The sequence below is a fragment of the Pseudophryne corroboree genome, chromosome 1, assembly GCF_028390025.1.
Source record: "Pseudophryne corroboree isolate aPseCor3 chromosome 1, aPseCor3.hap2, whole genome shotgun sequence".
NCBI classification, from domain to species: Eukaryota; Metazoa; Chordata; class Amphibia; order Anura; family Myobatrachidae; genus Pseudophryne; species Pseudophryne corroboree.
The window spans coordinates 156,164,813-156,191,594 of record NC_086444.1 but is presented as its reverse complement, the minus strand read 5'-3'; the positions used below and the strand labels follow the sequence as shown (position 1 = coordinate 156,191,594).

The following is a 26,782-nucleotide window of genomic DNA, read 5'->3' as shown; positions in this document are numbered from 1 at the left end:
TTGGAGAAGCTTTTGTCGCAACTCCCAGCTTGACTCCTCCGGAACAAGCTAGGACTGCCCGTTTCCCGGACGGACTTTACAAGATTTAAGAAAATGATCTGCGGCTCCACAGTAAAGGCAGAGTTTACCCTCACGACGACGCTGTCGTTCTTCTGGAGACAGTCGGGAGCGGTTAATTTGCATGGGCTCATCTGAGCTAGGTGAGGCCACCGGCCTAGGAGTAGGATTCCGGAGCCTGGGACGATCTGAATGGCTACGTTCTCTTCCACGCTCTTGCATCCGAAGATCCACCTTGACGCACAGAGAAATCAAATCTTCTAATGGATCCGGCAGATCTCTAGTAACCAGCTCATCTTTCAGCCGGTCGGAAAGACCGTTCCAGAAGGCAGCTCTCAGGGCGTCATTATTCCAGCGTAGTTCGGAAGCAATGGTCTGGAAATGAACCACATACTGGCCCACGGAACGGGCGCCTTGCCGAACATGGAGCAAATCGGAAGAAGCCGTGGTCATTCTGCCGGGTTCGTCGAAAATCCTTCGAAAGGACGAGATGAAGTTGGTATAGTTGGAAACCATGGGATCGGACCGTTCCCATAGTGGAGACACCCAATCCAAAGCAGAACCTTCCAATAAAGAAATGATATATGCTACCTTGGACCGGTCTGTAGGAAAGTTGTGTGCAAGTAGCTCGAAATGTACCTCGCATTGGTTCAAGAAACCGCGGCAATTTTTGGGATTCCCATTATAGCGGGACGGAGTAGGCAACTGAAGACGTGGAGTGATACCAGCCGATGGTTGAACATTACTGGCAACGACAACTGGTGCGACCACTGGAGCAGGAGCCGGAATTACTGAGGCCAGAGACGCCTGGATCTGATCCAGACGTCCGGACAACTGCTGGAGGTACTGCATCACCTGGCCTTGCGCCGCCTCCTGACTTTGTACTCGGGAAGCCAGGTTCTGGATGGCACTCGAGTCCGTGTTCCGAATCCCTGAGTCCATTAGGCCTGAGTATACTATCACTGACCTGGTTTGGGAGTGTTGTGGACTCGGGGCTTCTTCCGATGACCGGGAAGAGGAACCGCCACTGGGTCGCAGTAGGGATGGCCGGATGTAGGTCTTCCTCATGCAGGACTACGTCGGCAGGCGGGAGGCACAGAGGAGTTCTTGACGGTCTCCTGTAAGACAAGACTCGTAGAAATACTGAAGGCTGGGGTACTGAGATATTAGAGGTACCGTGATGTCGGAGGCTCCGCGGTATTGGGGTTCTGAGGTGCTGGGAGTACAGGGCGTGCTAGGAGGCCCCTGGAGGTACGGAGATGCTTGGAGGCACGAGGTGCTTGGAGGCACGGAGGTGCTTGGAGGCACGGAGGTGCTTGGAGGCACGGAGGTGCTTGGAGGCACGAGGTGCTTGGAGGCACGGAGGTGCTTGAAGGCACGAGGGTACTTGGAGGCACGGAGGTACTTGGAGGCACGGAGGTGCTTGGAGGCACGAGGTGCTTGGAGGCACGGAGGTGCTTGGAGGCACGGAGGTGCTTGGAGGCACGGAGGTGCTTGGAGGCACGAGGTGCTTGGAGGCACGGGGTGCTTGGAGGCACGGAGGTGCTTGGAGGCACGGAGGTGCTTGGAGGCACGGAGGTGCTTGGAGGCACAGGATGCTTGGAGGCACGGAGGTGCTTGGAGGCACGGGATGCTTGGAGGCACAGGATGCTTGGAGGCACAGGACGAGGGAGCTCTGGAATCACAGCTTCCGAAGGAGAAACGAAGATACTCAGGCACCGGATCTCTGCCTGGTATCCGCTTTTAAACTCCCCGCCCCAGCCTGATTGACGGAGCAGGCAGGTGACGTCAGACCTGCTCCGCCTGCTTGCCCTCACTTGCGATGGCGGCGTCCCTGCTTCCGGGAAGCCGCCGGGGAGCAGCGCCGACCCGCCACTGAATCCGGAGACCGCCAGGGGGAACGAGGCGCCGGGCAGACCAGACCACCCGTAGGGACAAGCGCGGCCGCCGCGGCCGCTGCAGGTTTGTAACACAAGACTGTCACCAATCAGCTTAGCGACCCCGAAAACTATGGATTTGACACTAATCTCTGTCATTTTGGACATATCATTTTTTACCCTTCTCATCCCCCATGCTGATGGGGGCTGAACCTGGACGGAAATGGCATCGGGGGTGTCACTATTCATCTCAGCGACCCCGAAAACTATGGATTTTTACATGTCACCCCCACCCCTAGGGGTGCTAGGGGTGTCTTACCCCCACAGTATTTTTTTCCTGATTTGTAAGTCATGTGTGTACCAAGTTTGTTGTAAATTGCTCCAGGCATTCCCTCACTAGCGATGTCTTCCACCGGTCCTGCATATAGGACCAATGGAGGATGTCACTGATGATGTTCGGAAGTGCTCTTTGGCAGCGTCATAGTGGGTGCACACTAGATGATGTGCCCAATATGTTGGTCCGATCTGCCAGATCGGACAACATATCTTCTAGTGTGTGCCCAGTGTTATGTCCTGATGTACATCTCTTTACTTCAATGAATCATGCAGTATGAAGATTATGTATTTTATTTCTTATTGGTAAGTAATACTTGCATGGTTACAGATAGACATCAACTCCACATGCTGCTCTCCTTCTCCTTACTCTCCTTCCACCTCCTACTTCCTTCTACTTCCTGATCACATGTTCATCTGTGCAGCCAGATTCTTAAAGGTACACTGCCTCATCTAGCTAATGCACATAAACTATCTTCATAGATTCTACACCCAGCATAACCGTTAAAGACCTGTACATCAAAGCAGGCCTATTGGCATCTCAGCTGTCCCGTCCACTTCCTCAGTGGGTGTGTCACAGCGCCATAAGTATTGGTTTAAATAGTCACGTATTTGCATACATACAGTAAGTCCATTTTACTGAACTCAACATTTAAAATAAAATGGAAAATAACAATATTCTTCATCAAATCTGGCAAATTATAAAACACAATTTCCGCTTGAGCATATATTGCTGAACAATTAAAAAAAACAAAACATCTGAGGCACTTCTGAGTTTCCAGTGGACGGGACAGCTGAGAGACATGAACAGCTTTGTTTCATATTCTTATACAGTCTACTCTGATGTGCGCGTCTTTTTCATTTGTTAGCAAATCTTTTGGATACATGAGTATGTGTGTGTGTGTGTGTGTGTGTGTGTGTGTGTGTGTATATATACAGTATATATATTATTATTTTTAACAAATCTACATTTTTAACCGAATTGGGTTTAAATAGCCATTATTTTTACATACAGTAATTTGATAATAAAAAAAAAAATAATAATTTAAAAAATATATAAAAATAAATATAAATATATATAAATATATATATATATATATATATATATATTAAATTTTTTTTTTTTTGAGACATTTTTGGAAAACCTATTACGCAGTTAAGTGGTTAAGGCAAAACAAAGGCAATATTTTATAGTTTTTAAAAAAAAATATCTTTTAACAGTGACCTATGAACTTGAGTTCAGTTTGCCTGTTCTAAAATACACACTGCAGTGGTCACAACAGAAAAATGTTGCATAATCTTTAAGATTGGTTCAACTAAAAATTCAAGCTCTTGGAACTGTGCTGTTTCAATCCACATTAGAACTGGATTAAATAATCTGAGCATTACTAGTGAGCAGCACAAGATGTAAAGTTTTGTAGGCTGCATTCGTGTATTATGCTGGATTCAAAACACTTGATGCTGTTATTCTTTTCTTTTTTTTTTTGTCTGCATTTTCATAGTCCATGCATTCCACCTATTTGCTGATTTAAGTCACATGTATGTCTAGTCAGCGTGTCCTGTTTCTGTGTAGTATGCCTTGTAAAACATCCAGTAATGAGAGAGGAAATAGAAAACTTGGTTAAAACATTATGAAATGCAATACCCCAATAAAGGCGATTGCTTTCCACTGCGTAACGTAACACAATTCTACTTACAGTCATCTATTGTTGTTATATCAAGGCCTGTGTACAACTGAGCTAAACTATTTGCCTGGAATTACTGTACTTAAGAATTCATCTGTCATGCTGTGTGCTGCTTCCTTCTACATCAGACTGGCAGGCTTGTGGTTTCCTCTTGTAGAGGTGTGTGCATCTAGTGTGTGGGGAGTCCGAGTACGGTCCCAGTCCCCGATTGTCAGAAATGCAACATATTCTGCTGTAAATTATCTTTTTCTTTTTTTCTTTTTGGGGGGGGGATGTTTCTAGAAGAAGCGGTGTAGTCACTATGTCAACAGTCATGATGTTGACACCAAAATGTCGACATTTATGTTGACATTGTTGAATTGTCAGCTTTGGCCATGCTGACATTCTACATTATGCCAGCATTAGGGTTAGGCTGCGGTGGAAATGTTAGGTTTAGAATGTGTCGGGAGGGTTAAGGATAGGGGTTAGTGCATAGTGTCACACTGCCAGACGTGGGAGACACCACTGCACCACCACAGAGGTAAGTCATTGCCACACCACTGGGACCCACTGTATTGTCAAAACTCTTGCGCATCTTAGCACTTTATCAGTGTAGACATTATGAATGTTGACAAAACATACCGATCACCTAGAACAGTGGTACACACACACAAATTTTGAGCACCAATGTCCCAGGTAACACAACTCGCCTGTACAGTTTGGTAGAACCTAATGCAAGGGTTTGGCAGTTACTGACATGGACATAGCTCCCATGTAAAAGTTATGTGTGTTTGGAACACTTTAGTTAGTATGATATGGCCTGTGGCTAAAGAATCAGAAACATTTAGGAGTGTGTATGCACCACCTCGTGTCCATTTGTAATCCCCAATACCTCATGGACATAATCTCCCTGTATACAGCTTTGCGTATCTATGAAAAGAAAGTGATGCCCGTATCATGTTCTGTGGCAGAGGGAAGTCCTTGCCTCCTTGCTGCCCCTGTTTTGGACTCTCATGTCTGTTTCCTGGCCCTTCTGTGCAGGTTTTGTATGGGAAACACAGCTCTGTTGGCTTCACATTTTTAATCTTGTTTTATTGCGTGTTTTAGTGGTTTGTCGCGCTGGAGAGATTTGTAGACTAAGTTGTATGTTTATGAGGTACTATATAATTATATTGCTGGTGTATTGACATGCGCATTTCTGTGAACACTAGTTTTATTTTCCCATATTAAATGATGTTATCCATGACATTCTGAACCTTCACCTCTTGCGCATTCTGTGTGCTGTCCTAGTGTCCTTTCCATTTACAACAATATCCTAATATTAATATCAAATATTAAATCAAATTAAAACTGTACTTTTTAATAATATATCCATTTTGGAACTGCTGAGGGAGTCCCCAGTGTTGCACAGGCTTTCGATACCCTGCAATCACTGTTCTCCACTAACTGTCCTGGTACTGACAGCTGTCATTTATGGGGCACTTCTGCCCACAAGACGTGTCCTCATCAGTGGGCTGTCATTCCACAACAGACGATCACTGATCAGAGAGCCAGTGACTGATTTGCCAGCTCCTACTACCATCAAATTGCTTTCATTCAACTGTACTGTACTGATCACGGCAATAAATATTAACGTAAAATGCCCAGGAAACTCACCAAAAGATTGTCAAATTAAATTCAAATTATGTACAAGTAATAATTATTGAGGGCTGCCACCTGGACTGAGCAGACAGTTTTGGATACCACTGTTGGACATAGAGGATGCAGTTAAAATACCTGCTGTGGGGTCCCGGCATTCAGGAGACCGATGGCAGAATCCCGACAGCCGGTGAAATACCGCCAGACAGAATCCCAACCTACACAGAATATTGCCACTCTGTTGGTGGATCCATGCCAGGCCCGAAGTGTGGCGAGCACAGCAAGCCCAGGAGGTGACTCACTGCCGGGATTCCGATAGTTGTGATGCCGCTGTCTGTATACTAACAGCAGTCATCCCGGGTGCCGTTACAACATACCGATTCCGGATATACTATTCCTATTAAAACAAGTGGGAATCAGATCTAAAATATAAACGTGGTCCAATCTGATAATACAGATTGAATAGCCTCGATTCAGATAGATGTAAGGGGGTTGAGATGCTGTTGTAACGACATGGAAACGATGCCAACAGCCCCGTAACTTGTACATGCATACCTCCCAGCATGACCCTCTCCAGGAGGGACAGAATGCTCTGCTCCAGGACTTCCCTCTTAATGTGTGATTGTCAGAGCATTATGTTCCTCCTGGAGAGGGTAATTTTGGGAGGTATGTACACAGCCTTATGGACTGTAAACAAAAACATGAGTACAGCGGTACCATAAGTGCGGCATATAGCCACACTTACGGATGCGAGCAAGTCACTCCTAATTGAATTGACCCCTATGTGGTTTTTTTTAATGTTAGATTGCATGTATTATAATGGACGAAGACCATATACACAGTATTATATTAAACCTATTTTAGAAGCATCCACAGGTGTAATGTTTATAGCGTGCGCTTTTTCCTCCTGCCGTTTAATGTTTATTTTCTGCAAAATAATGATCAGGCTGATGTTTTTAGAGAGGCAAGAGACTTATCTAGAAGGGTGCCTGGGGAATGATTATTCATAGACACCTGTACATTCGTTAATGCAATCACTGATATCTATATACTGTATTCTTACAGTCTGGCACTAGTTAGCACCTATTTTTGTGTATCACTGCCTTCCCTATAGATTGTAGGCTTGCGAGCAGGGCCTTCCCAACTCCATGTCTGTCTGTTATTACCCAGTTTTGTTCTATCACTGTTCAGATTGTAAAGTGCATTGGAATATACTGCTCTATATAAGAAACAGTTAATGATCTGGAGCCAGTACATTTCTACCAATTCGACTCCACTAAAATTGTCTCTGGCTCCGACCCTGCAGCCTTGTTTACATAGTTATTTTTCCTTTTTTGATCTGCAACTGCTCCATTTATTATTATTATCCTTTATTTATATGGCGCCACAAGGGTTCCACAGCGCCCAATTACAGAGTACATATGCACATTATCAGAACAGGGACTTACAGTTGAAGACAATATAAGACAAGTACAGGGTAACTAAGCATAACTACACCAGTAGATGACATAGAGATAAGTTTCAAGGTGGCCAAAAACTGCAGAATTTGGGCAGTTGAGGATTATTAAATTAAGAAAAGGATAAGCACATGAGGGAAGAGGGCCCTACTCATGAGAGCTTACATTCTAAAGGGGAGGGGCAGACAGACAGGGGTGACACAGATGGGGTAGACCGAGCATGGGATCGAGGGTCAGGATGAGATTTGGCTGGGTTTGGTAAAGAAGCGGGTCTTAAGAGTCCGTTTGCAGTTCTGTAGGAAGGTGGAGAGTCTGAGGGGGAGAGGTAAAGAATTCCAGAGAAAGGGAGCAGCACGTGAAAAATCTTGGAGATAGGAGTGGAAGTAATCAGAAGACAGGAAAGTCGGCATGCATTAGCAGAGCGAAGAGGATGGGTGGGAGAGTAAAGGGAGATAAGGTCAGAGATGTAAATGGGAGAGGAGTGGGTGAGGGCTTTGTAAGTGACTGTGAGAAGTTTGAATTGGATTCTGAAAGGGAAGGGAAGCCAGTGAAGGGCTTGTAGGAGAGGGGAGGTGGATGTAGTGCGTTTGGTGAGGAAGATGAGCCGGGTTGCAGCATTGAGGATAGATTGAAGTGGAGAGAGGTAACTGTCAGGGAGGCCAGTTAGGAAGAGATTACAGTAATCCAGTCTGGAAATAATCAGTGTGAATAATGGTCTTGGTGGCATCCTGGGTGAGAAAGGGTCTGATCCTGGGAATGTTGTTGAGATGAAAATGACAGCAGGGAAGTTATTAAAAATCCCAAGGGTGGGGGGCTGCTGCAGCTGAGGGCTGTATCTGTCCTTCTCACTGGGACAGAGGGGGGCATCTCTTGAGGATACAGCAGCTACATGCTGGAGATTACCATTGTCTATTTTGTGAAATTCCCCCACAACAGAACCACCTAAATTCGTTTGAGTAAATGAGTTAGATTTTCTGTATTTATTTTATTTCTTTTCATTTATTGAGATCATACCATAAACTGTGTGTTTTTAAAATATTCTTAATAATCTTTGTAACACCTTTTTGTAACTAAAGCTCTGAACTATTCTTGAAATTAAACCTCTAATTTTTAATTCTGATTCTGTGACCTTATGAACCAAGGCATCGTGTGGCCCACGTCTACCTACTTTTCTAAGTATTGCAGTGTGTGTGTGATAGGTAGAAGCAAAGACTACCTTGCGTTTAGACACTAATTCCCTCTTGCTGGTGACAGCTAAGGTGTTTGATTAATCCTGAGTGTCAAAAGTGACCCCCACGTCGCATGTGGCAATTCTCAAATTGGAGTATTTGTAGAATTGGCCGGCAGCGTTGTGACAAAGTGGATAGTTGGATACATCTACGACCAGATCAGCCGATTGGTGCTCACACCAGTTAAACATATGGCTAAACTGGATGACAACCAGGTTTTCAAATAATTTAATGTTTCATTGAGGCCTGTTAGTGTGGTAATCTCTGACTTCATTCACAAATACAGTCAGGCATCAGTCATTTTCGTGCCAAACATACTGTGATTTCACACTCTGTATGGCCAGTAGTATTACATCTAAAACCTATCCCTTCTGAGCATGTTTATACCAACACTTATATGAATAGCTGACTTGTGTAGCCAGTAAATACAGTTTAGCTTTCTTGTAAAATGGGAAGGGAGAATAATTGAGTTCTGGGCCATCTGTACAGGCTTCTGAGAGCTGATTTAGTTGTCTGGGGATTTGTCAATGAGTATGACCCTACACTCCAGCTGGAGGGGTTCCGGTCTTAGCCCTGATATATACAGAAGAGTAGGTTTCGCCAAAGACAGATAATCCTGATACTGAGAGCAAACTATCATTAGTTACAGCTAATTCCACAGACCTCCTCCTCATGGAGACCAAATGGAGAAGCTCAATATCCCTATCTTCAGTATTTGTAATATTAATGTGTTCAGAATCCTTGTACTTTATTTCACTTGAAAGCATTTGGCTACGAGGAAGTTTAGATTAGATACATATGTAGAGAAACTCAAACACATCTTGGCTTTTTTTGTTTTGGTTCCATACCTTGCACCTGTGTTGGAATTTAAACCTGAATGGCTAAAGAAAAGTGAGTGCAATAAAATAATGCTTCAATGGATGTGATCCAAGTACACAAATAACTCCCCTCCTGATGTTTGCAGGTGGATGGAAGCCTGCCTGGTTGAAGAACTGCCGCCAACAACGGAACTCGAGGAAGGTTTAAGGAACGGGGTCTATCTGGCAAAGTTGGGGAGATTTTTTGCTCCTAAAATGATCTCTGAAAAGAAAATTTATGATGTGGAGCAAACGAGGTTTCGGGTATGTGCTCGTCCTTCTCTTCTTATGTTAATGTTTTGCAGATGCATGCGTCATTATTTTGATCTGTAGCTCCTCGGTTTAAAGAAACAGGTGTCGCCTAAATTACTTGTGTGCAATGTTTTGTTTTAATTACCCTCTACCTGGCTACTTGTTTATCTGAAATAACTAATGATACATGGCTCCAGGGGAACCCCCGCCCTTTCATTCACCCAATAGAAGCAACAATCCAATTGTGCAAATTATAGATGGGGATACACTGGACACAGATAAGTAGACAGAGATTAAGGATCCAGGCATCCCCTGTGTGTTAAAATGTAAAAAAATAAGTTGGTTTTAAAACAGCCCTTTGGGGCTGCATCATAGTCTTTTTTTCTTTGTTTTTTTTCTTTTTTTGTACCTTTGGTGTTGGAGAAATATGAGTATGTAGAGTGCTGGGAGGACCAATCAGAAGCTGAAATCTCTCTCACCACCTTTTGCAGCCTTTTAAAAGTGTTGAGCATAAAAACCTCCCATGCCAGCCTTCTGTGAGTACAGATTATTTCTGTATCTGCTGCAGACAGTTGTAAACTGTTTCCTGGCAATGGACTGAGAGGAGGCGAATAACAGTTTTATGCAATGTTAGGGGTCTATTCATGAAGCAGTGAAAAGAGTGGTAAAGTGAGCCTGTGGAGAAGTTGCCCTTGGCAACCAATCCGCTGCTCCGTACAACTGTATAGTATGCAAATTATAAATGTTACTTCAATGCTGATTGGTTGCCATTGGCAACTTCTCCACTGGCTCACTCCACCACTGTTTTCACTGCTTCATGAATAGACCCCCTGTAACTGAGGTATTAATTAAGTCCACCTGTGCATATCCATGCATATTCTTAAAACCTATTAGGTTGCCTTGAGGACTGAGTTTGAAACAGGGTTGCACGATTTAAATGAAACGGTTTAAATCAAATTATTAAATCAACGATGAAATCATGATTTAGATCAAAACGTTAAAAAGACTACAACTTTTGCTAAGAAAGAGATAGACGTGTAGGTGGGGGCAGTCATTTTCTTTCTTTCTTTTTTAGCTCAGTTGTAAAGTTTGTCCTTCTCAATGGATAGAAGGTGAGAGTTACCCCCTGTTCTGCACGGGGACCTGTCACAAAGGATCGTATGCAGGAAGATATGTGATACTCTAATTATGTGTCCGCATGTACGTTGTTTTATACTTGAGTTACATGCGCATGGGGGAGTAGTTGTATGCAACTTAAGTTGAGTTATGTCTGTCATTGCAGCATACCGCCGTGCGACTACAAGGGATATAGGACTCTTGTTTTCGTGGGCTACTTCCATGGTGGTCTCGACTAGGAGGGCGTTGTGGATTCACCAAGGGAATGCTGAGACTGACTCCGAGAAGATCTGGAGTATTTTCCTGTGACCGGACACCTTTCGTTTGCGTTCCCAGTGCACAGAATGGAAGGTTAGGTCACACGGGACCTGACCACATAGGGGATTCCCGCTTACCGTCAGTAACCGCCTGTTACTGACTCCACCCACTGCGCTGTGGGCGGGTTTATGCTGCCACCACCAAACTCCTAACCTGCCGTGGCGTTTGGAACCATGCTTCTGCTCTATATGTGCTGACACGCTGCCTTACCACACCTGTGTGGTGTTGACGAATCCCCACTAGCCACTTGCTAGGCCTCTACCGGTAGCTGGCGGAAGGCGGAACTTGGAGACGTTAGGTGCTTCCCTGGACAGCCGGAGGACTGGGCTATGTTTGGCATAACCCTATAGGTCACAAGATGAAGCATTTTCTTGAGGCAGATGATGTTTATTTGCTCAATAATAGTCTTAAAAAAAGACTCTTCCCTATTGCTAGGGGCAACAGCATACAGCAAGATGTTCCAGCAGAATGAAGATGGTACAATACAATTTCCATGGGGCAACTGCCCTCCTTTTATCCTACTCCAATACACATTACGACGGGGTAAACCCGCCCTGTGGTGTACAACCAATCAATGTTTACCCATGGGCTGTGCATGCCTTGGTCACATGCACAGCTAACATCGTTCCCTATGGACAGTGGGGTGTGGTCACTCTCCTTTCTCTGTCCCATCCTGGAGGATCAGGATACGCCCCGGTGCCGTTCAGTCTAGGCTGGGGGAAGTTTTCCTGCCTAAACTGACTACCAGAAACCTGCCGGGACCTAGCCCACTGCCTGCAGCCTGGATTTGGGCACCAGAGCTGGGCAGCCTAGATCCCCGGTCAAGGTTTCCTGGCCACTACGGGTGATCTCCATGGAGCTCCAGAAAACCACTCAGCTTGTTTCAAAGCTGAGCTTCTCCTCTCTCTCCCAATGCCCCTTTCAAGTGTGAGGCTGGAAGGTAAAGTATTCCGTTTTTGGGGAAAAGGTCTAGGAGAATCCATCAGCCTGCACAGCCATGGATTCCCCCTCCTGGGACACACAACCAAGTAAGTGCAATTTACCTTTAAATACATTTAAAATACACTGTACATTCCCCTCTAAATATACACTGAGGCTCCACATGCCCAGGCACTGCAATGCCTCCCAGCACAATACACTTTTTATTACATTTAAAACACAATGTTTTTGTTTTAAATACTGTGCCCAGCGGGGCCTCCCCTATCCCTGCAGCCTGGCTGCTAGGGCTCTCTCTCTCAGTGCTGGAGGTATGGGGCTGGCTTCCCCCATCCTCCAGCCTGCCTGCCTGCCACTGGGGTCCAGGGAGCTGGCTCTCCCGGTCTCCCCAGTGTGGCACTAATTTGGTGGCCTCGCCACACAGTGCCGCGCACCCCCCTGATCTAAAGCCCGGCGGCCCGGGACACTTGTCCCGGCCGCCGTGGCTCTGTGTCTGCTGCAGCGCTGAGGTGCCGGGAGCGTTGCTCCCGGACCCCAGCACTCACCAGCCTGATTGTCCCTACGCCGCTAGGGAGCTGGCTAGCCCGGTCCCCCATGAGCGGCGGACTCTGGTGCCCTCTCCGTGCAGGGGGCCGGCGCACCCCCCCTGCCGCCTAGCAGCCCAGGACATTTATCCCGGCTGCCGCGGCTGGCCGCCTCCAGCGTGGTGAGGTGACGGGAGCAGAGCTCCCGTCCCCCAGCCCAGGCAACTGCAGAGCACGCTGCAGCGGGAGCTGAGCTCCCAGCCGCAGCGGCTCACCCTTCTCCCCCGGCGCACACACAGCTCAGTGCGCCGGGGGCTGTGCTCACTGCCGCGGTCGCCGGGAGCAGAGCTCCCGGACCCTGCGGCGCACACCTGATCGCTGCAGCGGGAGCTGATCTCCCGACTGCAGCGGCTCCCCTCTCTCCCGGCGCGCGCACACAGCACAGCGCACCGGGGGAGGGGGCTCCCTCACTGCCACTGTCGCCGGAGAGGTCCGGGACCGCGGCACACATTGCAAAAACATTATTACACATTTTTTAAATAATGGCGCCGGGCACTAGGGGTTAACCACTTCAGTGCCGCGGCCACCATTACCCATGTGGCCTCTAGGGCGGTGTGGCCACACTTCCCTATGAAGGTGAAACCTGGTTTGGGGATGGCTTTGTTAAGTTGATCTCGGCAGATACCACTGGTAAGTCTACCTTCTTGACCTATGTTCCCTCACAACGGTTGGTGACGCATTTTGGTACGATGCAGTCATTTAGACCGAATGGATACGGTTTTCCCTTTCTTTGCAGGTAGAGGAAGGTGAAAAGGTAAGAGGTCAGCAGCCTTTTCAAGTTCGCTGAAACAGAAATCATCCTCTGTTTCTACCACATCCACCGCATGTCGCTGGGTCTATCTTGCGGGAGCCCACACTGGTGGGACCATGTCTAATACTCTTCAGTCGGTCCTGGTACGGACTTGGACCAGTGAGTTTGAGAATAGAGTCCCTGGGGGAACATACTGGAGTTTCCAGACGATTCCCCTCACTGATTTTTCAAATATACCTTTCCAGTTCTCCCCTGTACGGGGAGGTAGTAGGCGACGCCATACAAGAGTTGGGTCAGGATCAGGTCATTGTCCTGCTGTCCCGGTCACTAAAAAAAAAAAAAAAAAGGATAAAAGCTGTTATTCAAGCTTTTTTGTGCTTCTGAGGCCGGAAGGCTCGGTCAGAACAATTCCAAACAATTTCTACTTAAGAAGTTGTACTACATGGTGGAATCTCCCTGGGCAGGGATCTCCAATCTGTTAAGGAGAAAGAAGGTCTAAATACGGTTCTTCCGCATTAGGCTTACCTGGTTTGCTATTCAGGATTGTCAGTGCCAATTCACCAGGCTGATGGCGGTATGATGGTTTTCTTTAATAGTACAAGAGTCATTATTACTCTGTACTGGAATGCTCTCCTGCGTACAGGGAGGGCAAGAAACAAGTGGTGCAAAACGTTGTTTTATCCCTGACGGATCTTCAACAAAGTGTTTGGCTCCTGAACTTGCCAGAATCACGATAGATCCCAACGACGCGGTTGTCGGAGTTGTGAAGAATGTTAGATACAAAACTGTTGAGAGTTTGTTTTCTTTCAATGGAAAGAGCTCTGAAGATCCAGAGTTGGGTCAGATCTATAACAGTGTCAATCTATTCATATGTTCCATTGATGAAAAAGTGAGTTGCGGCATACAAGGCCATTCAGTGAGCAGGTTAACTGCCAGTGTTTTGTAGCGGGACCAGTTGGACATGTGTCATGCAGTCATTCAGGAGGAAACGAATTTCCAAGGAAAATGGTCAGGCCAGGAAGCTTGTCTCCACATAAACGTTCTGGAACATCTTGTTCGTGGTCTGCCCGTCTTAATTCAGTCGGACAACATACAGCAGTGGCGTACGTAAACCGCCAGGGCGGATCGGAGAGCAGAGCGGGGATGGCAGAAGCCACACAAGTTTTCCGCTGGGCGGAAAGGCATGTAAACACGCCGTCAGGGATCTTCATTTCGGGTGTAGACAACTGGGAAACAGGCTACCTCAGCAGACACGATCTCCATTCAGGAGAGTGGGGTCTTCATCAAGAGGTCTTTGCAGAAATGTCAAGTCGTTAGGGAATTCCTCAAATAGACATGTTGACGCTTCACCTCAACAAGAAACTTCAAAGATATTGTTCCAGGTCGAGGGACCCTCAAGTAATAGAGGTGGACGCCCTGGTGACGGTCTAGGTGTTCCCTCCACTTCCGCTCATTCCAAGGTGATAAAGATCATAAGAGGAACAAGGGTTAAGGCGATACTCATTGTTCCAGACTGGCCAAGGAGGGCCTGGTATCCAGATCTTCAGGAGTTGCTCATAGAAGATCCCTGGCCTCTTCCTCTTCGAGAGGTCCTGTTACAACAGGGGCCGTGCGTGTATCAAGACTTACTGCGGCTGCGTTTGACGGCATGGCGGTTGAACGCCAAATCCTAGCCCGGAAGGGTATTCCCAGTGAAGTCATTCCCACACTTCTTCAGGCTAGAAAAGAAGTAACGGCAAAGCATTACCACCTTATTTGGAGAAAATGTGTGTCTTGTTGTGAATCCAAGAAAGCTCCTACAGAGGATTTTCCGTGAGGGCGGTTGCTCCATATTTTGCATGTAGGTATGGATGCGGGCCTACAGTTAGGCTCCATTAAAATACAAATTTCGGCCTTATCAATTTTCTTTCAGAAGGAATTGGCCTCCCTTCAAGAAATACAGACCTTCTTGAAAGGCGTGTTGCACATTCAACCTCCCTTTGTGCCCCCTGTGGCTCCAGGGGGGATCTTAATGTGGTGTTGAGGTTCCTGCAATCTCATTGGTTTGAACCTTTACGTAAGGTTGCATTAAAATTTTTAACTTGGAAAGTAGTAATGATGTTGGCCGTAGCATCCGCAAGGCGGGTATCTGAATTGGCGGCTTTGTCTCACAAAAGCCCCTTTTTTTTAATCTTCAAGGCTGATAGAGCGGAGTTGATATCTCGTCAGCAATTTCTGCCAAAAGTGGTTTCACATAAACCAGCCTATTGTTGTGTCAGTGACTACTGACACCTTGGCGAAATCGAAGTCTCTCGATGTGGTCAGAGTTTGAAAAACTGTCGCCAGAACGGCTCATGTTAGGAAAACAGAGGCTCTGTTTGTCATAGGGGCTCCCAACAAGATTGGGGCTACTGCTGTCAAGCAGACTATTGTGCGCTGGATCCGTACTACGATTCAGCAGGCTCCGTCTACGGCAGGATTGCCGTTACCGAAATAGGTGGAGGCCCATTCTACTAGAAAGGTGGGCTTATCTTGGGTGGCTGGCCGAGGGATCTCGGCATTACAGCTTGGCTAAGATACTACTTGGCCGGGATCAAGCATCTTTACGAAGTTTTACAGGTTTGATACCCTGGCTGATGAGGACCTCTTGTTTGGTCATTCGGTGCTGCAGAGTCGTCCGCACTCTCCTATGGTTCTTGAAGCATCCTCAGCATCCTCTAGGACGTATGAGAAAATAGGATTTTAATACCTACCGGTAAATCCTTTTCTATTAGTCATAGAGGATGCTGGGCGCCTGTCCCAGTGTGTACTGTATCTGCAGTTATTGGGTATGTTACACACATGGTGTGTTGTGTTTCAGTTAGCCTGTTACTGATGAGGTTCATGCTATGGCATGCGTTATCCTGTTATTGGTTGTGTTTACACACACAGGTTGTGTTACGCTTTATGTCAGCGTATTGCTGCATATTTTTCATGCCGTCGGCTGGTGTTTTATTGAATGCCAAGGTCTGCGGCATACTGAGGTGTGAGCTAGTAAGATGCTCACCGTGGTTTAACAATAAATTCTTTCCTCGAAATGTCCGTCTCCCTGGGCACAGTTACCTTAAACTGGAGTCTGGAGGAGGGCCATAGAGGGAGGAGCCAGTTCACACACAATGAAAGTCTTAAAGTGTGCCTATGTCTCCTGCGGATTCCGTCTATACCCCCATGGTTCTTGAAGCATCCCCAGCATCCTCTACGGACTAAGAGAAAAGGATTTACCAGTAGGTATTAAAATCCTATTTTGTTCAACTGTTTTTTTAACTGTTAATTTTCAAAACGCTTAGAGATAGGAACGCTTTGAGTATTGGTACACACAGCTGACCACACAGCTGTGCATGTTGGAGCTACAGATATACTATGGTAAACTAACACAACTACAGCTGAGGCAAATGTCCCACTAATCAAGGGTGTTAAATTGCACAGTGTTTGACTATGCAAACACCAGCCCAGTCTGCCTTCATTAAATATGCAGCACTGACCAAAGTTTAAAACACAGGTATTTTAAATTATAAACAAATCCTGAAATCAAAAATCTATCTAACAAATTGTTTGCATAGTGTTCATTTAGCATAGAAATTATTTGCAGAGCTTCAGATTGCAGTAAACAGATTACAGGGTAAAATATGAACATACATGTAGTATAGAAATGATTTGCAGAGCTTCAGATTGCAGTAAGCAGATTACAGGGTAAATTGTGAACATATAATAGGATATTGGTACTTACAGGTAAATCCTTTTCTCTATCGTCCTAGTGGATGCTGGGGTTCCTGAAAGGACCATGGGGAATAGCGGCTCCGCAGGAGACAGGGCACAAAAAGTAAAGCTTTAGGATCAGGTGGTGTGCACTGGCTCCTCCCCCTATGACCCTCCTCCAAGCCTCAGTTAGATTTTTGTGCCCGGCCGAGAAGGGTGCAATCTAGGTGGCTCTCCTAAAGAGCTGCTTAGAAAAGTTTAGCTTAGGTTTTTTATTTTACAGTGAGTCCTGCTGGCAACAGGATCACTGCAACGAGGGACTTAGGGGAGAAGAAGTGAACTCACCTGCGTGCAGGATGGATTGGCTTCTTTGGCTACTGGACATTAGCTCCAGAGGGACGATCACAGGTACAGCCTGGATGGTCACCGGAGCCTCGCCGCCGGCCCCCTTGCAGATGCTGAAACAAGAAGAAGGTCCAGAATCGGCGGCATGAAGACTCCTCAGTCTTCTTAAGGTAGCGCACAGCACTGCAGCTGTGCGCCATTTCCTCTCAGCACACTTCACACGGCAGTCACTGAGGGTGCAGGGCGCTGGGAGGGGGGCGCCCTGGGAGGCAATGAAAACCTATTTTTGGCTAAAAATACCTCACATATAGCCTCCGGGGGCTATATGGAGATATTTAACCCCTGCCAGAATCCGTTAAGAGCGGGAGACGAGGCCGCCGAAAAAGGGGCGGGGCCTATCTCCTCAGCACACAGCGCCATTTTCCCTCACAGAAAGGCTGGAGGGAAGGCTCCCAGGCTCTCCCCTGCACTGCACTACAGAAACAGGGTTAAAACAGAGAGGGGGGGCACTAATTTGGCGTTAGAAATATATAAAAAAGATGCTATAAGGGAAAACACTTATATAAGGTTGTCCCTATATAATTATAGCGTTTTTGGTGTGTGCTGGCAAACTCTCCCTCTGTCTCTCCAAAGGGCTAGTAGGTCCTGTCCTCTATCAGAGCATTCCCTGTGTGTGTGCTGTGTGTCGGTACGTGTGTGTCGACATGTATGAGGACGATGTTGGTGAGGAGGCGGAGCAATTGCCTGTAATGGTGATGTCACTCTCTAGGGAGTCGACACCGGAATGGATGGCTTATTTAGGGAATTACGTGATAATGTCAACACGCGCCAAGGTCGGTTGACGACATGAGACGGCCGACAAACAATTAGTACCGGTCCAGACGTCTCAAAAACACCGTCAGGGGTTTTAAAACGCCCGTTTACTTTAGTCGGTCGACACAGACACAGACAGGGACACTGAATCCAGTGTCGACGGTGAAAAAAACAAACGTATTCCTTATTAGGGCCACACGTTAAGGGCAATGAAGGAGGTGTTACATATTTCTGATACTACAAGTACCACAAAAGAGGGTATTATGTGGGATGTGAAAAAACTACCGTAGTTTTTCCTGAATCAGATAAATTAAATGAAGTGTGTGATGCGTGGGTTCCCCCCGATAGAAAATATGGGCGGTATACCCTTTCCCGCCAGAAGTTAGGGCGCGTTGGGAAACACCCCTTAGGGTGGATAAGGCGCTCACACGCTTATCAGAACAAGTGGCGGTACCGTCTATAGATAGGGCCGTCCTCAAGGAGCCAGCTGACAGGAGGCTGGAAAATATCATAAAAAGTATATACACACATACTGGTGTTATACTGCGACCAGCGATCGCCTCAGCCTGGATGTGCAGAGCTGGGGTGGCTTGGTCGGATTCCCTGACTAAAAATATTGATACCCTTGACAGGGACAGTATTTTATTGACTATAGAGCATTTAAAGGATGCATTTCTATATATGCGAGATGCACAGAGGGATATTTGCACTCTGGCATCAAGAGTAAGTGCGATGTCCATATCTGCCAGAAGATGTTTATGGACACGACAGTGGTCAGGTGATGCAGATTCCAAACGGCACAAAGGTGTATTGCCGTATAAAGGAAGAGGAGTTATTTGGGGTCGGTCCATCGGACCTGGTGGCCACGGCAACTGCTGAAAAATCCACCGTTTTTACCCTAAGTCACATCTCTGCAGAAAAAGACACCGTCTTTTCAGCTTCAGTCCTTTCGTCCCTATAAGAGTCATATCTGCCCAGGGATAGAGGAAAGGGAAGAAGACTGCAGCAGGCAGCCCATTCCCAGGAACAGAAGCGTTCCACCGCTTCTGACAAGCTCTCAGCATGACGCTGAGACCGTACAGGACCCCTGGATCCTACAAGTAGTATCCCAGGGGTACAGATTGGAATGTCGAGACGTTTCCCCTGCGCAGGCTCCTGAAGTCTGCTTTACCAAGGTCTCCCTCCGACAAGGAGGCAGTATGGGAAACAATTCACGAGCTGTATTCCCAGCAGGTGATAATTAAATTACCCCTCCTACAACAAGAAAAGGGGTATTATTCCACACTATATTGTGGTACTGAAGCCAGAAGGCTAGGTGAGACCTATTCTAAATCTAAAAAAATTTGAACACTTACAAAGGTTCAAATCAAGATGTAGTCACTCAGAGCAGTGATAACGAACCGGGAAGAAGGGGACTATATGGTGTCCCGAGACATCAGGGATGCTTACCTCCATGTCCCAAATTTGCCCTTATCACTAAGGGTACCTCAGGTTCGTGGTACAGAACTGTCACTATCCGTTTCAGACGCTGCCGTTTGGATTGTCCACGGCACCCCGGGTCTTTACCAAGGTAATGGCCGAAATGATGGTTCTTCTTCGAAGAAAAGGCGTCTTAATTATCCCTTACTTGGACGATCTCCTGATAAGGGCAAAGTCCAGGGAACAGTTGGAGGTCGGAGTAGCACTATCTCGGATACTGTTACAACAGCAGGGGTGGATTCTAAATATTCCAAAATCGCAGCTGATCCAGACAACAAGTCTCCTGTGCTTAGGGATGATTCTGGACACAGTCCAGAAAAAGGTGTTTCTCCCGGAAGAGAAAGCCAGGGAGTTATCCGAGCTAGTCAGGAACCTCCTAAAATCAGTGCATCATTGCACAAGGGCCATGGTAAAAAAATGGTGATTTCCTTCGAAGCAATTCCAGTCGGCAGATTTCATGCAAGAACTTTTCAGTGGGATCTGCTGGACAAATGGTCCGGATCGCATCTTCAGATGCATCAGCGGATAACCCTATATCCAAGGACAAGGGTGTCTCTCCTGTGGTGGTTACAGAGTGCTCATCTTCTAGAGGGCCGCAGATTCGGCATTCAGTTTTGGATGTTGGTGACCACGGAGGCCAGCCCGAGAGGCTGGGGAGCAGTCACACAAGGAAAAAATTTCCAGGGAGTGTGATCAAGTCTGGAGACTTTTCTCCACATAAATATAGCTAAGGGTAAATTTATAATGCTCTAAGCTTAGCAAGACCTCTGCTTCAAGGTCAGCCGGTATTGATCCAGTGGGATAAAACATCACGGCAGTCGCCCACGTAAATAGACAGGGCGGCACAAGAAGCAGGAGGGCAGTGGCAAAAACTGCAAGGACTTTTCGCTGGGCGGAAAATCATGTGATAGCACTGTCAGCAGTGTTTCATTCCGGGAATGGAAACTGGGAAGCAGACTTCCTCAGTAGGCACGACCTCCGCCCGGCAGAGTGGGAACTTCATGGGGAAGTTTTCCACATGATTGTAAACCGTTGGGAATTACCAAAGGTGGACATGATGGCGTCCCGTCTGAACAAAAAACGGGACAGGTATTGCGCCAGGTTAAGAGACCCTCAGGCAATAGCTGTGGACGTTCTGGTAACACCGTGGGTGTACCAGTCGGTGTATGTGTTCCATCCTCTGCTTTTCATACCTAAGGTACTGAGAATTATAAGACGTAGAGGAGTAAGAACTATACTCATGGCTCCGGATTGGCCAAGAAGGACTTGGTACCCGGAACTTCAAGAGATGCTCACAGAGGACTTATGGCCTCTGCCGCTAAGAAGGGACTTGTTTCAGCAAGTACCATGTCTGTTCCAAGACTTACCGCAGCTGCGTTTGACGGCATGGCGGTGGAACGCCGGATCCTAAGGGAAAAGGCATTCAGGAAGAGGTCATTCCTACCCTGGTCAAAGCCAGAAAGGAGGTGACCGCACAACATTATCACCACATGTGGCGAAAATATGTTGCGTGGTGTGAGGCCAGGAAGGCCCCACGAAGAAATTTCAACTCGGTCGATTCCTGCATTTCCTGCAAACAGGAGTGTCTATGGGCCTCAAATTGGGGTCCATTAAGGTTCAAATTTCGGCCCTGTCGATTTTTCTTCCAGAAAGAATTGGCTTCAGTTCCTGAAGTCCAGAAGTTTGTCAAGGGAGTATTGCATATACAACCCCCTTTTGTGCCTCCAGTGGCACTGTGGGATCTCAACATAGTTCTGGGATTCCTCAAAACACATTGGTTTAAAACCAGTCAAATCTGTGGATTTGAAGCATCTCACATGAAAAGTGAACATGCTCTTGGACCTGGCCTGGACCAGGCGAGTGTCAAATTGGTGGTTTTTTTCTCAAAAAAAGCCCATATCTGTTTGTCCATTCGGACAGGGCAGAGCTGCGGACTCGTCCCCAGTTCTCTCCCTAAGGTGGTGTCAGTGTTTAACCTGAACCAGCTTATTGTGGTGTCTTGCGCCTACTAGGGACTTGGAGGACTCCAAGTTGCTAGATGTGGTCAGGGCCCTGAAAATATAGGTTCCAGGACGGCTGGAGTCAGGAAAACTGACTTGCTGTTATCCTGTATGCACCCAACAAACTGGGTGCTCTTGCTTCTAAGCAGACTTTTGCTAGTTGGATGTGTAATACAATTCAGCTTGCACATTCTGTGGCAGGCCTGCCACAGCCAAAATATGTAAATGCCCATTCCACAAGGAAGGTGGGCTCATCTTGGGCGGCTGCCCGAGGGGTCTCGGCTTTACAACTTTGCCGAGCGGCTATTTAGTCAGGGGCAAACACGTTTGTAAAATCCTACAAATTTGATACCCTGGCTAGGGAGGACCTGGAGTTCTCTCATTCGGTGCTGCAGAGTCATCCGCACTCTCCCGCCCGTTTGGGAGCTTTGGTATAATCCCCATGGTCCTTTCAGGAACCCCAGCATCCACTAGGACGATAGAGAAAAAAGGATTTACTTACCGATAATTCTATTTCTCGGAGTCCGTAGTGGATGCTGGGCGCCCATCCCAAGTGCGGATTATCTGCATTACTTGTACATAGTTACAAAAATCGGGTTATTATTTGTTGTGAGCCATCTTTTCAGAGGCTCCGCTGTTATCATACTGTTAACTGGGTTCAGATCACAGGCTGTACAGTGTGATTGGTGTGGCTGGTATGAGTCTTACCCGGGATTCATAAATCCTTCCTTATTGTGTACGCTCGTCCGGGCACAGTATCCTAACTGAGGCTTGGAGGAGGGTCATAGGGGGAGGAGCCAGTGCACACCACCTGATCCTAAAGCTTTACTTTTTGTGCCCTGTCTCCTGCGGAGCCGCTATTCCCCATGGTCCTTTCAGGAACCCCAGCATCCACTACGGACTCCGAGAAATAGAATTATCGGTAAGTAAATTCTTATTTTCTCCTAGTCCGTAGAGGATGCTGGGGACACCAAAAGGACCATGGGGTATAGACGGGATCCGCAGAAGCTTGGGCACACTGAAAAGACTTAAGACTGGGTGTGAACTGGCTCCTCCCTCTATGCCCCTCCTCCAGACCTCAGTTATAAGAACTGTGCCCAGGAGAGACGGACATTTCGAGGAAAGGATTTTTGTGTAAACTAAGGGCTACAAACATACCAGCCCACACCACAACCATACCGTACAACCGGAGTAACAGTAAACCAGATAACAGTATGAAAAAACAACAGCAACAAGCTGAAACCAGAAATACACAACCTGTGTATAAACTAAGTGAACCGACAAGAGAACACTGCAAGAAACAGTCCGCACTGGGATGGGCGCCCAGCATCCTCTACAGACTAGGAGAAAAGGATTTACCGGTAAGTATCAAAATCCTATTTTCTCTTACGTCCTAGAGGATGCTGGGTACTCCAAAAGGACCATGGGGTTTATACCAAAGCTCCAGACCGGGCGGGAGAGTGCGGACGACTCTGCAGCACCGACTGAGCAAACGCAAGGTCCTCATCAGCCAGGGTATCAAACTTATAGAACTTGGCAAAAGTGTTTGAACCCGATCAAGTAGCCGCTCGGCAGAGCTGTAAAGCCGAGACGCCCCGGGCAGCCGCCCAAGGCGAGCCCACCTTCCTGGTAGAATGGGCTTTAACCGACTTCGGCACCGGTAATCCGGCCGAAGAATGAGCCTGCTGAATTGTACTACAAATCCAGCGTGCAATAGTCTGTTTTGAAGCAGGATGACCAATCTTGTTGGAAGCTTACAGGACAAACAGTGCCTCAGTTTTCCTGGCAACCGCCATACGGGCGACGTAGATCTTCAACGCCCTCACTACATCCAGAGACCTTGGAACTGTCCCAACATCCCTGGCCACCGGTACCACAATAGGTTGATTAATGTGAAACGAGGAGACCACCTTTGGTAAAAATTGTTGACGAGTCCTCAATTCTGCCGAATGAAAGACCAAGTACGGGCTTTTATGAGATAAGGCCGCCAACTCAGACACCCGCCTGGCAGAAGCCAGTGCCAACAACATGACTACCTTCCAGGTGAGAAACTTCAACTCAACCTTACGCAAAGGCTCAAACCAGGAAGACATGAGAAACTGTAAGACCACGTCCAGATCCCATGGGGCCACAGGAGGCACAAACAGAGGATTGATATGCAAAACTCCTTTCACGAACGTCTGAACCTCTGGGAGGGCAGCCAGTTCTCTTTGAAAGAAAATAGACAATGCCGAAATCTGCACCTTGATGGAGCCCAACTTCAGGCCTGCATCCACACCAGCCTGCAAAAAGTGGAGAAAACACCCCAAATTAAATTCTTCCGCAGGAGCCTTTTTAAACTCACACCAGGAAACATACTTCTTCCAAATTCGGTGATAATGCTTCGCCGTAACCTCCTTCCTAGCCCTGAGGAGAGTAGGTATGACCTCTCCTGGAATACCTTTACGAGCTAAGATCTGGCGCTCAACTGCCATGCCGTCAAACGCAGCCGTGGTAAGTCTGGAAACACGCATGGTCCCTGCAACAACAGGTCCTCTCTTAGAGGAAGCGGCCAAGGATCTTCCACTAGTAATTCCTGATTATCCGGATACCAGGCCCTTCTTGGCCAATCTGGAACTACAAGAATCGCCTGAACCCTTGCTCGCCGAATGATCCCCAGTACCTTTGGAATGAGAGGAAGTGCAGGGAACACATACACCGACTTGAACACCCACAGAGACACCAGGGCATCCACCGCACTGGCTTGGGGGTCCCTTGACCTGGAACAATACCTCGGAAGCTTCTAGTTGAGACGAGACGCCATCATGTCTATCAGAGGGAGTCCCCAACGCTTTGTCACTTCTGCAAACACCTCTTGATGAAGAGCCCACTCTCCCGGATGGAGATCGTGTCTGCTGAGGAAGTCTGCTTCCCAGTTGTCTACTCCCGGAAGGAAGACTGCTGACAGGGCGCTCAGGTGTTGTTCCGCCCAGCGAAGGATTCTTGTGGCCTCCGCCATTGCCGCTCTGCTCCTTGTGCCGCCTTGACGGTTGATATGTGCCACCGCTGTGATGTTGTCTGACTGTACCAGCACAGGTCGACCCTGAAGAAGGCCGTTGTAAATGGCTTTTAACTCGAGAACATTTATTTGGAGACCCGCTTCCTGGAACGACCATCTCCCCTGGAAGTTCCTGCCTTGGATGACTGCACCCCAGCCCCGGAGACTCACATCTGTCGTCAGAAGTACCCAATCCAGGATACTGAACCGGCGTCCCTCTAGGAGGTGAGACCCTTGTAGCCACCACAGGAGGGAAATTCTGGCTCTGGGAGATAGACTTATCTTCCGGTGCATGTGCAGGTGAGACCCGGACCATTTGCTCAGCAAGTCCCACTGAAACACCCGGGCATGAAACCTGCCGAACGGAATGGCTTCGTACATCGCCAGAACGCGCGTACATTGATGGATGGACACAGTCTTCGGCTTCAGAAGTTCCCTGACCAACAACTGCAGTTCTAGAGCCTTTTCTTGTGGAAGAAAAACTATCTAACTCCGTGTCGAGAATCATGCCCAGAAAAGACAGCCGGGTGGTCGGAATCAACTGAGATTTTGGTAAATTTAGCACCGACGAAGCACCGACGGCACAAAATCCACACTCCTTAGCAACCTTTCCATGGACCTCGCCTTTATCAGGAGATCGTCCAAGTACGGGATAATTGAAACCCTCTGCTTGCGAAGGAGAACCATCATTTCTGCCATGACCTTGGTGAACACTCTTGGGGCCGTGGAAAGGCCAAACGGCAACGTTTGAAATTGGTAATGAGAGTCCTTTATCGCAAACCTGAGGAAGGCCTGATGCGAAGGAAATATCGGGATGTGTAAGTAGGCATCCTTTATGTCGACTGACGCCATACAATCCCCCCCTTCTAGGCTGGAAATCACAGCTCGAAGAGATTCCATCTTGAACTTGAAAACTTTTAAGTATGGATTGAGGGATTTTAGATTCAGAATCGGTCTGACCGAACCGTCCGGTTTTGGCACCACAAATAGGCTTGAGTAGAACCTCTCCCCCCATTGTGACGGGGGAACTGGAACAATGACCTTCTGTTGACACAATTTTTGTATCGCTGCCAACACCAGCTCCCTGTCCGGAAGAGACGCTGGTAAGGGCAAAACGAAAAACCGGTGAGGGGGCACCTCCCGAAACTCCAGCTTGTATCCCTGAGATACAATCTCTAGGACCCAAGGATCGAGGCCTGAATGAACCCAGACCTGACTGAAGACTCGGAGACGGCCCCCCACCGGTCCGGACTCCCCCAGGGAAGCCCCAACGTCATGCGGTGGACTTGGTAGAGGCAGGGGATGACTTTTGGTCCTGGGCGCCTGACACGGCAGGCGACTTCATACCCCTTCCTTTACCCTTTGAAGCGAGGAAGGACGAACCCTTTCCACGCCTGTATTTATTAGGACGAAACGACTGCATCTGCTGATGTGGTGCCTTTTTGTGCTGTGTGGGAACATAGGGAAGAAAAGAGGACTTAACCGCCGTCGCGGTAGAGACCAGGTCCGCCAAGCCGTCCCCAAACAAGACATTACCTTTGAAGGGTAAAGCTTCTATAGCTCTCTTGGAGTCGGCATCAGCATTCCATTGATGGATCCACAACGCCCTCCTTGCCGATATTGACATGGCATTGGCTCTTGATCCCAAGAGACAAACATCCCTCGCCGCATCCTTCAGGTAATCTGCAGCGTCCTTGATATAACCAAGAGTCAGAAGAACATTATCTTTATCAAGGGTATCCATGTCAGTAGCTAAATTCTCGGCCCATTTAGCAATAGCACTACTCACCCACACCAACGCTACTGCCGGTCTGAGCAATGCGCCTGTATTAGCGAAAATGGACTTCAGAGACGTCTCCAGCTTGCGATCCGCCGGATCCTTGAGAGCTGCCGTGTCCGGAGACGGAAGTGCCACCTTCTTAGACAAACGAGATAGAGCTTTGTCAACATTTGGAGATGACTCCCATTTTTCCCTATCATCAGAGGGGAAAGGATACGCCATGTAAATCCTCTTGGGAAACTGCCACCTCTTATCCGGCGACTCCCAAGCCTTTTCACAAAGAGTATTCATTTCATGAGAGGGGGGAAATTTCAATTCAGGTTTTTTCCCTTTGAACAAACAAATCCTTGTTTCCTGCACTGCAGGTTCATCAGAAATGTGTAAAACATCTTTTATAGCCACAATCATGTACTGAATACTCTTCACTAAACGCGGCTGCAAAGCCGCCTCAGAAAAATCGACCTCAGAGTCCGAGTCGGTATCAGTATCTGCCACTTGAGTTAAATGCCGCTTCTGCGAGCCCGATGGGGTCTGTACCTGAGATA

General features: G+C 47.5%; 1 protein-coding gene across 3 annotated transcripts in view; it reads left to right on the top strand.

Moving 5' to 3' along the window:
* IQGAP2 (IQ motif containing GTPase activating protein 2) overlaps positions 1 to 26,782 on the top strand; it is a 563,967-nt gene that overhangs the window by 257,000 nt on the left and 280,185 nt on the right. For all 3 annotated transcript variants that reach the window (XM_063963716.1, XM_063963722.1, XM_063963718.1), the window contains exon 3: positions 9,220 to 9,376. In XM_063963716.1, the coding sequence (XP_063819786.1) occupies positions 9,220 to 9,376 (157 nt within the window). The remainder of the gene's footprint in view (positions 1 to 9,219; positions 9,377 to 26,782) is intronic.